Raw genomic sequence first — 11,376 nt, forward strand, 5'->3', positions numbered from 1 at the left:
GTGTTCAGGGACTCTCATAGGGCAGGGTGATAAAGGGGCGTGTCATTGTGTTCAGGGACTCTCATAGGGCAGGGTGATAAAGGGGCGTGTCGTTGTGTTCAGGGACTCTCATAGGGCAGGGCGATAAAGGGGCGTGTCATTGTGTTCAGGGACTCTCATAGGGCGGGGCGATAAAGGGGCGTGTCATTGTGTTCAGGGACTCTCATAGGGCAGGGTGATAAAGGGGCGTGTCATTGTGTTCAGGGACTCTCATAGGGCGGGGTGATAAAGGGGCGTGTCATTGTGTTCAGGGACTCTCATAGGGCGGGGCGATAAAGGGGCGTGTCATTGTGTTCAGGGACTCTCATAGGGCAGGGTGATAAAGGGGCGTGTCGTTGTGTTCAGGGACTCTCATAGGGCGATAAAGGGGCGTGTCCTTGTGTTCAGGGACTCTCATAGGGCAGGGTGATAAAGGGGCGTGTCATTGTGTTCAGGGACTCTCATAGGGCAGGGTGATAAAGGGGCGTGTCATTGTGTTCAGGGACTCTCATAGGGCAGGGTGATAAAGGGGCGTGTCGTTGTGTTCAGGGACTCTCATAGGGCAGGGCGATAAAGGGGCGTGTCATTGTGTTCAGGGACTCTCATAGGGCGGGGCGATAAAGGGGCGTGTCATTGTGTTCAGGGACTCTCATAGGGCAGGGTGATAAAGGGGCGTGTCATTGTGTTCAGGGACTCTCATAGGGCGGGGTGATAAAGGGGCGTGTCATTGTGTTCAGGGACTCTCATAGGGCGGGGCGATAAAGGGGCGTGTCATTGTGTTCAGGGACTCTCATAGGGCAGGGTGATAAAGGGGCGTGTCATTGTGTTCAGGGACTCTCATAGGGCAGGGTGATAAAGGGGCGTGTCATTGTGTTCAGGGACTCTCATAGGGCAGGGTGATAAAGGGGCGTGTCGTTGTGTTCAGGGACTCTCATAGGGCAGGGTGATAAAGGGGCGTGTCATTGTGTTCAGGGACTCTCATAGGGCGGGGCGATAAAGGGGCGTGTCATTGTGTTCAGGGACTCTCATAGGGCGATAAAGGGGCGTGTCGTTGTGTTCAGGGACTCTCATAGGGCAGGGTGATAAAGGGGCGTGTCGTTGTGTTCAGGGACTCTCATAGGGTAGGGTGATAAAGGGGCGTGTCATTGTGTTCAGGGACTCTCATAGGGCGGGGCGATAAAGGGGCGTGTCATTGTGTTCAGGGACTCTCATAGGGCAGGGCGATAAAGGGGCGTGTCGTTGTGTTCAGGGACTCTCATAGGGCAGGGTGATAAAGGGGCGTGTCATTGTGTTCAGGGACTCTCATAGGGCAGGGTGATAAAGGGGCGTGTCATTGTGTTCAGGGACTCTCATAGGGCAGGGTGATAAAGGGGCGTGTCATTGTGTTCAGGGACTCTCATAGGGCAGGGTGATAAAGGGGCGTGTCATTGTGTTCAGGGACTCTCATAGGGCAGGGTGATAAAGGGGCGTGTCATTGTGTTCAGGGACTCTCATAGGGCAGGGTGATAAAGGGGCGTGTCGTTGTGTTCAGGGACTCTCATAGGGCAGGGTGATAAAGGGGCGTGTCATTGTGTTCAGGGACTCTCATAGGGCAGGGCGATAAAGGGGCGTGTCCTTGTGTTCAGGGACTCTCATAGGGCAGGGTGATAAAGGGGCGTGTCATTGTGTTCAGGGACTCTCATAGGGCGATAAAGGGGCGTGTCGTTGTGTTCAGGGACTCTCATAGGGCAGGGTGATAAAGGGGCGTGTCATTGTGTTCAGGGACTCTCATAGGGCAGGGTGATAAAGGGGCGTGTCGTTGTGTTCAGGGACTCTCATAGGGCGGGGCGATAAAGGGGCGTGTGTCGTTGGAGCTTACCTCGACAGCGATAGGGCAGCACGATGAAGGGGTGTGTCTGGCAGTGGCCCCGCCCCTTGGTGCACCAGGAGGGGATGGTCACTGGAGTGGACGACTCCTCGATGTGGGAGATCTGTAAGGACGGGTACATCTAGGAGGCAGGAGACAAGGAGACACGGGGGGAGACAGGGGGACAGGGGAGGAGACAGGAGAGGAGACAGGGGACAGGGGAGGAGACAGGGGAGGAGACAGGGGAGGAGACAGGGGGACAGGGGATAGGAGACAAGGAGAAAGGGGGGAGATAGGAGAGGAGACAGGGGAGGAGACAGGGGACAGGGGATAGGAGACAAGGAGAAAGGGGGGAGATAGGAGAGGAGACAGGGGACAGGGGATAGGAGACAAGGAGACAGGGGAGGAGATAGGGGGACAGACAGGGGGACAGACAGGGACAGACAGGGACAGACAGGGGGACAGACAGGGGACAGGTCAAGAACAAGAGGGTTTGGGGAGGAGGAGGGAAAGGCGTCAGATGAGGACATCTGGACATTTGGACATTTGGACATTTGGACATGCAGGAGAACAACAAAGTCCCTCCCTGTATATTCTCTGGGACAGAAAATAGCTGATCTGCAGGCTGACGATGCAGTGTGAGCTTGTAGATCTGCTATTTTCACCAAGGACATTTTGGTATCGAGGGAAACGGAGAGAGAGAGAGAGAGAGAGAGAGAGAGAGAGAGAGAGAATAATGTATTTAACTTTGGTTAATGTTGTGTTGTTTTTTGGACTAATGTGGTTGTCTGTTGCAGGTATAGTAGGCCTAGGAACCTTTGCAACAGGTACTGTGTGACACAGGAATCTTTTAAAGGTTGCTCCTCTGTTCACAGTTGAGCACACTCATTTAATAAACAATCATTTGGCCGGTTAATGTTATTTATAAAGAGCCCTCTTTATCCAAGGCGCTTTAAAGAGATTGTCACATTCACACACACACACACACACATTCACACACCTTTACATAGATGGTGCATTACATTCACACATTCACACACATTCACCGATGGCAGAGGAAACCATGCAAGGCACCAACCTGCACATCAGGAGCAATCAGGGGTTCAGAGTCTTGCTCAAGGACACTTGGACACTAACTCTGGGGGAGCCCACAGGGATCGAACCGGGAACCTCTAACTCTGGGGGAGCCCACAGGGATCGAACCGGGAACCACCTAACTCTGGGGGAGCCCACAGGGATCGAACCGGGAACCTCTAACTCTGGGGGAGCCCACAGGGATCGAACCGGGAACCTCTAACTCTGGAGGAGCCCACAGGGATCGAACCGGGAACCTCTAACTCTGGGGGAGCCCACAGGGATCGAACCGGGAACCTCTAACTCTGGGGGAGCCCACAGGGATCGAACCGGGAACCTCTAACTCTGGGGGAGGAGCCCACAGGGATCGAACCGGGAACCTCTAACTCTGGGGGAGGAGCCCACAGGGATCGAACCGGGAACCTCTAACTCTGGGGGAGCCCACAGGGATCGAACCGGGAACCTCTAACTCTGGGGGAGGAGCCCACAGGGATCGAACCGGGAACCTCTAACTCTGGGGGAGGAGCCCACAGGGATCGAACCGGGAACCTCTAACTCTGGGGGAGCCCACAGGGATCGAACCGGGAACCTCTAACTCTGGGGGAGCCCACAGGGATCGAACCGGGAACCTCTAACTCTGGGGGAGGAGCCCACAGGGATCGAACCGGGAACCTCTAACTCTGGGGGAGCCCACAGGGATCGAACCGGGAACCTCTAACTCTGGGGGAGCCCACAGGGATCGAACCGGGAACCTCTAACTCTGGGGGAGCCCACAGGGATCGAACCGGGAACCTCTAACTCTGGGGGAGCCCACAGGGATCGAACCGGGAACCTCTAACTCTGGAGGAGCCCACAGGGATCGAACCGGGAACCTCTAACTCTGGGGGAGCCCACAGGGATCGAACCGGGAACCTCTAACTCTGGAGGAGCCCACAGGGATCGAACCGGGAACCTCTAACTCTAAGGGAGCCCACAGGGATCGAACCGGGGACCTCTAACTCTGGAGGAGCCCACAGGGATCGAACCGGGAACCTCTAACTCTGGGGGAGGAGCCCACAGGGATCGAACCGGGAACCTCTAACTCTGGGGGAGGAGCCCACAGGGATCGAACCGCGAACCTCTAACTCTGGGGGAGCCCACAGGGATCGAACCGGGAACCTCTAACTCTGGGGGAGGAGCCCACAGGGATCGAACCGGGAACCTCTAACTCTGGGGGAGGAGCCCACAGGGATCGAACCGGGAACCTTTAACTCTGGGGGAGGAGCCCACAGGGATCGAACCGGGAACCTCTAACTCTGGGGGAGGAGCCCACAGGGATCGAACCGGGAACCTCTAACTCTGGGGGAGGAGCCCACAGGGATCGAACCTTGAACCTCTAACTCTGGGGGAGGAGCCCACAGGGATCGAACCGGGGACCTCTAACTCTGGGGGAGCCCACAGGGATCGAACCGGGAACCTCTAACTCTGGGGGAGGAGCCCACAGGGATCGAACCGGGAACCTCTAACTCTGGGGGAGGAGCCCACAGGGATCGAACCGGGAACCTCTAACTCTGGGGGAGGAGCCCACAGGGATCGAACCGGGAACCTCTAACTCTGGGGGAGCCCTCAGGGATCGAACCGGGAACCTCTAACTCTGGGGGAGGAGCCCACAGGGATCGAACCGGGAACCTCTAACTCTGGAGGAGCCCACAGGGATCGAACCGGGAACCTCTAACTCTGGGGGAGGAGCCCACAGGGATCGAACCGGGAACCTCTAACTCTGGGGGAGCCCTCAGGGATCGAACCGGGAACCTCTAACTCTGGGGGAGGAGCCCACAGGGATCGAACCGGGAACCTCTAACTCTGGGGGAGGAGCCCACAGGGATCGAACCGAGGACCTCTAACTCTGGGGGAGGAGCCCACAGGGATCGAACCGGGAACCTCTAACTCTGGGGGAGCCCACAGGGATCGAACCGGGAACCTCTAACTCTGGAGGAGCCCACAGGGATCGAACCGGCGACTTTACGGTCCACAACCTCCGGCCACTCTACCGCTGATCCACCGCCGCCCCGGGTGGATGAATTCATGGTGAGTAAAGAGAACGACTCTCTCTCTCCCAAACAGGTAAGACAGACACTGTTGTTTGTTGTTGTTGTTTCTGCTGTGTGAAAAGTATACATGTATATATATAAAGTATACATGTGTGTATAATGTATACATGTGTATATAAATACACACATCTGTATTCCATGCTTTCTGCGCAGTGCGCGGGGCTTTCTGCGCAGTGCGCGGGCTGTTAAAATGTGTCTCGTTGACCGTCTAGACTAGATCTGCATAATTATTACTCATCACTTTACAACTCATTTCCCATCACACAGTGTTGGTGAAATACAACTGTGCGTGCGTGCGTGCGTGCGTGCAAGAATATTAAAAATAAATGCATAAAATGAATATCAAATATCTAAATACAGAAGGGAGCAAATTGTAAACTGTCTAGGGTGTTCATATAAGAATTATAAACTGTCTGTGTTCATATAAGAATTATAAACTGTCTGGGGTGTTCATATAAGAATTATAAACTGTCTGGGGTGTTCATATAAGAATTATAAACTGTCTGAGGTGTTCATATAAGAATTATAAACTGTCTGTGTTCATATAAGAATTATAAACTGTCTGGGGTGTTCATATAAGAATTATAAACTGTCTGAGGTGTTCATATAAGAATTATAAACTGTCTGGGGTGTTCATATAAGAATTATAAACTGTCTGTGTTCACATAAGAATTATAAACTGTCTGAGGTGTTCATATAAGAATTATAAACTGTCTGTGTTCACATAAGAATTATAAACTGTCTGGGGTGTTCATATAAGAATTATAAACTGTCTGGGGTGTTCATATAAGAATTATAAACTGTCTGTGTTCACATAAGAATTATAAACTGTCTGGGGTGTTCATATAAGAATTATAAACTGTCTGGGGTGTTCATATAAGAATTATAAACTGTCTGTGTTCATATAAGAATTATAAACTGTCTGGGGTGTTCATATAAGAATTATAAACTGTCTGGGGTGTTCATATAAGAATTATAAACTGTCTGTGTTCATATAAGAATTATAAACTGTCTGGGGTGTTCATATAAGAATTATAAACTGTCTGGGGTGTTCATATAAGAATTATAAACTGTCTGGGGTGTTCATATAAGAATTATAAACTGTCTGGGGTGTTCATATAAGAATTATAAACTGTCTGGGGTGTTCATATAAGAATTATAAACTGTCTGTGTTCATATAAGAATTATAAACTGTCTGTGTTCATATAAGAATTATAAACTGTCTGTGTTCATATAAGAATTATAAACTGTCTGTGTTCATATAAGAATTATAAACTGTCTGTGTTCATATAAGAATTATAAACTGTCTGGGGTGTTCATATAAGAATTATAAACTGTCTGAGGTGTTCACATGAGAATTATAAACTGTCTGGGGTGTTCATATAAGAATTATAAACTGTCTGGGGTGTTCATATAAGAATTATAAACTGTCTGGGGTGTTCATATAAGAATTATAAACTGTCTGTGTTCATATAAGAATTATAAACTGTCTGTGTTCATATAAGAATTATAAACTGTCTGGGGTGTTCACATGAGAATTATAAACTGTCTGGGGTGTTCATATAAGAATTATAAACTGTCTGAGGTGTTCATATAAGAATTATAAACTGTCTGGGGTGTTCATATAAGAATTATAAACTGTCTGGGGTGTTCATATAAGAATTATAAACTGTCTGGGGTGTTCATATAAGAATTATAAACTGTCTGAGGTGTTCACATGAGAATTATAAACTGTCTGGGGTGTTCATATAAGAATTATAAACTGTCTGGGGTGTTCATATAAGAATTATAAACTGTCTGGGGTGTTCATATAATAATTATAAACTGTCTGTGTTCATATAAGAATTATAAACTGTCTGGGGTGTTCATATAAGAATTATAAACTGTCTGGGGTGTTCACATAGGAATTATAAACTGTCTGGGGTGTTCATATAAGAATTATAAACTGTCTGGGGTGTTCATATAAGAATTATAAACTGTCTGTGTTCACATAAGAATTATAAACTGTCTGGGGTGTTCATATAAGAATTATAAACTGTCTGGGGTGTTCATATAAGAATTATAAACTGTCTGTGTTCATATAAGAATTATAAACTGTCTGGGGTGTTCATATAAGAATTATAAACTGTCTGGGGTGTTCATATAAGAATTATAAACTGTCTGTGTTCATATAAGAATTATAAACTGTCTGTGTTCATATAAGAATTATAAACTGTGTTCATATAAGAATTATAAACTGTCTGTGTTCATATAAGAATTATAAACTGTCTGGGGTGTTCACATGAGAATTATAAACTGTCTGGGGTGTTCATATAAGAATTATAAACTGTCTGGGGTGTTCATATAAGAATTATAAACTGTCTGAGGTGTTCACATGAGAATTATAAACTGTCTGGGGTGTTCATATAAGAATTATAAACTGTCTGGGGTGTTCATATAAGAATTATAAACTGTCTGGGGTGTTCATATAAGAATTATAAACTGTCTGGGGTGTTCATATAAGAATTATAAACTGTCTGTGTTCATATAAGAATTATAAACTGTCTGTGTTCATATAAGAATTATAAACTGCCTGGGGTGTTCACATGAGAATTATAAACTGTCTGGGGTGTTCATATAAGAATTATAAACTGTCTGAGGTGTTCATATAAGAATTATAAACTGTCTGGGGTGTTCATATAAGAATTATAAACTGTCTGGGGTGTTCATATAAGAATTATAAACTGTCTGGGGTGTTCATATAAGAATTATAAACTGTCTGAGGTGTTCACATGAGAATTATAAACTGTCTGGGGTGTTCATATAAGAATTATAAACTGTCTGAGGTGTTCACATGAGAATTATAAACTGTCTGGGGTGTTCATATAAGAATTATAAACTGTCTGGGGTGTTCACATGAGAATTATAAACTGTCTGGGGTGTTCATATAAGAATTATAAACTGTCTGGGGTGTTCATATAAGAATTATAAACTGTCTGGGGTGTTCATATAAGAATTATAAACTGTCTGGGGTGTTCATATAATAATTATAAACTGTCTGTGTTCACATAAGCCTGAGTAGACGTTTTTCTAATATTATATTATGCTTACAGTGGTAAAGTATAAGTAAATCAGGAAGATGGAATATGGCAGATACATTAAGCAGTATGCTATACTTTAGCTATTGAAACATTTAAAACTCTCTGGCCTACCAGCTAAAAACCTATTTGGAACAGTGCAGATCTACAAGCTCACACTCCTCACAGTGCGCCAACGCGTTGTGAGCTTGTAGCTTCGATGAGCATGTGTTTCCCATTCGCCAAAGTTTATCAGGGTTTTGTAGAAACGATTAATCTAAATGTTTAACTAAATCATTCAAATATATTTGTGTATAGTAGAGTAGAGTAGAGTAGAGTAGAGTAGAGTAGAGTAGAGTAGAGTAGAGTAGAGTAGAGTAGAGTAGAGTAGAGTAGAGTTATAGTATAGTATTTTAGTATAAAATAATACCTCAAAATTGTACTTAAGTATACATTTGACTCCAACTAGGCCTACTTGGTCGCTGGCCACCACTGCCTGCAGTACCCTGGTGTCACCACCAGATGGGGCAAGGAGCAGGAAGGCAGCAGCACTGAGGTCTGCCTCCAAAGCTTCATATTTTTATTTTATATGTTTAATTTATTGTTATAAAAATATTTATGATATGATGATATATGATATATCAGTACAGCAGGACTTGTTTCATACATTTAATATTGCATTGAGTGTAACAAATGGACCCTTACGAGTCTGTGACTCTGAGAGTGTAACACATGGAACCAAATGGACCCTTATGGGTCTGTGACTCTGAGAGTGTAACACATGGAACCAAATGGACCCTTATGGGTCTGTGACTCTGAGAGTGTAACACATGGAACCAAATGGACCCTTACGGGTCTGTGACTCTGAGAGTGTAACACATGGAACCAAATGGACCCTTATGGGTCTGTGAATCTGAGAGTGTAACACATGGAACCAAATGGACCCTTATGGGTCTGTAACTCTGAGAGTGTAACACATGGAACCAAATGGACCCTTATGGGTGTTAACATGTAACCAAATGGACCCTTACGGGTCTGTAACTCTGAGAGTGTAACACATGGAACCAAATGGACCCTTATGGGTCTGTAAGTCTGAGAGTGTAACACATGGAACCAAATGGACCCTTATGGGTCTGTAACTCTGAGAGTGTAACACATGGAACCAAATGGACCCTTATGGGTCTGTAACTCTGAGAGTGTAACACATGGAACCAAATGGAACCCTTATGGGTGTTAACATGTAACCAAATGGACCCTTACGGGTCTGTAACTCTGAGAGTGTAACACATGGAACCAAATGGACCCTTATGGGTCTGTAAGTCTGAGAGTGTAACACATGGAACCAAATGGACCCTTATGGGTCTGTAACTCTGAGAGTGTAACACATGGAACCAAATGGACCCTTATGGGTCTGTAACTCTGAGAGTGTAACACATGGAACCAAATGGACCCTTATGGGTGTTAACATGTAACCAAATGGACCCTTACGGGTCTGTAACTCTGAGAGTGTAACACATGGAACCAAATGGACCCTTATGGGTCTGTAAGTCTGAGAGTGTAACACATGGAACCAAATGGACCCTTACGGGTCTGTAAGTCTGAGAGTGTAACACATGGAACCAAATGGACCCCTTACGGGTCTGTGACTCTGAGAGTGTAACACATGGAACCAAATGGACCCTTACGGGTCTGTGACTCTGAGTGTGTAACACATGGAACCAAATGGACCCTTATGGGTCTGTGACTCTGAGAGTGTAACACATGGAACCAAATGGACCCTTACGGGTCTGTGACTCTGAGAGTGTAACACATGGAACCAAATGGACCCTTACGGGTCTGTGACTCTGAGAGTGTAACACATGGAACCAAATGGACCCTTACGGGTCTGTAAGTCTGAGAGTGTAACACATGGAACCAAATGGACCCTTACGGGTCTGTGACTCTGAGAGTGTAACACATGGAACCAAATGGACCCTTACGGGTCTGTGACTCTGAGAGTGTAACACATGGAACCAAATGGACCCTTATGGGTCTGTGACTCTGAGAGTGTAACACATGGAACCAAATGGACCCTTACGGGTCTGTGACTCTGAGAGTGTAACACATGGAACCAAATGGACCCTTATGGGTCTGTAACTCTGAGAGTGTAACACATGGAACCAAATGGACCCTTACGGGTCTGTAACCAAATGGACCCTTACAGGTCTGTGACTCAGAGTCACCTGCAGATCTAGAAAAGCTGTAACTAAATGTATTATTATTATTATTCTGGTCTCTGCAAAAAAAATAAGAAGAGAATAAAATAAAAATAATAATCTTCATTCCGTCTCTCAGAACTCAGGACACTGTTAACGAGCTCTAAAGAACGTGTGTGTGTGTGTGTGTGCGTGTGCGTGTGCGTGTGCGTGTGCGTGTGCGTGTGCGTGTGCGTGTGCGTGTGTGTGGGGGGGGGGGGGGTCTGGTACCTCCTGGCAGTAGGCCAGGATCTGGCCCGGTTCTGTGAAGCAGCCGGTCCGGGGGGGTCCTGGGGGTCCGGGGACCACCGGCCCGTCTCCACAGAGAGGTGGAGCAACGGGCGCCCACAGAACATGGCTATCTGGGGCTCGGCAATAGCAGCGCAGGGGAGGCGGGGCATTCACCTCCGTCAGAGCCTGGAGGGAGGGGGGGGGGGGAGGGAGAGAGAGAGAGAGAGAGAGAGAGAGAGAGAGAGAGAGAGAGATGATGATATTTAGTCAACTAATACTAGATTAAAACAGAAATATTTAAAAAAAAACAATTTCACCATAAAAATAAATGACAGACAGACAGGCAGACAGACAGACAGACAGACAGACAGACAGACAGACAGACAGACAGACAGACAGACAGACAGACAGACAGACAGACAGACAGACAGACAGACAGATTACAGTAAGTTATTTCTCAGAGAGGTGGGGGGACAACGCTCCACACGTCCCAGACTCTTCTCCCTTCTCTAAAACACCTGGACAACGCTCCACACGTCCAGACTCTTCTCCCTTCTCTAAAACACCCTGGACAACGCTCCACACGTCCCAGACTCTTCTCCCTTCTCCAAAACACCCTGGACAACGCTCCACACGTCCCAGACTCTTCTCTCTTCTCTAAAACACCCTGGACAACGCTCCACACGTCCCAGACTCTTCTCCCTTCTCTAAAACACCCTGGACAACGCTCCACGCGTCCCAGACTCTTCTCCCTTCTCTAAAACACCCTGGACAACGCTCCACACGTCCCAGACTCTTCTCCCTTCTCTAAAACACCTGGACAACGC

The 11,376-nt window shown here is 47.1% G+C and overlaps 1 protein-coding gene across 1 annotated transcript in view; it reads right to left on the bottom strand.

The window, feature by feature from the left end:
* The window catches only part of aplp1 (amyloid beta (A4) precursor-like protein 1), a gene marked incomplete at its 5' end in the record, with an annotated part of 48,992 nt that extends 38,273 nt beyond the window's left edge, over nt 1–10,719 (bottom strand). The window contains 3 exon segments of the mRNA XM_083761263.1: nt 1,877–2,006; nt 10,550–10,611; nt 10,614–10,719. Coding sequence (XP_083617389.1) covers nt 1,877–2,006; nt 10,550–10,611; nt 10,614–10,719 — 298 coding nt within the window.
* Nucleotides 10,720–11,376: the final 657 nt, after the last annotated feature.

This window comes from Protomyctophum parallelum, assembly GCF_964188405.1.
Source record: "Protomyctophum parallelum genome assembly, chromosome: 3".
Taxonomy (NCBI): Eukaryota; Metazoa; Chordata; class Actinopteri; order Myctophiformes; family Myctophidae; genus Protomyctophum; species Protomyctophum parallelum.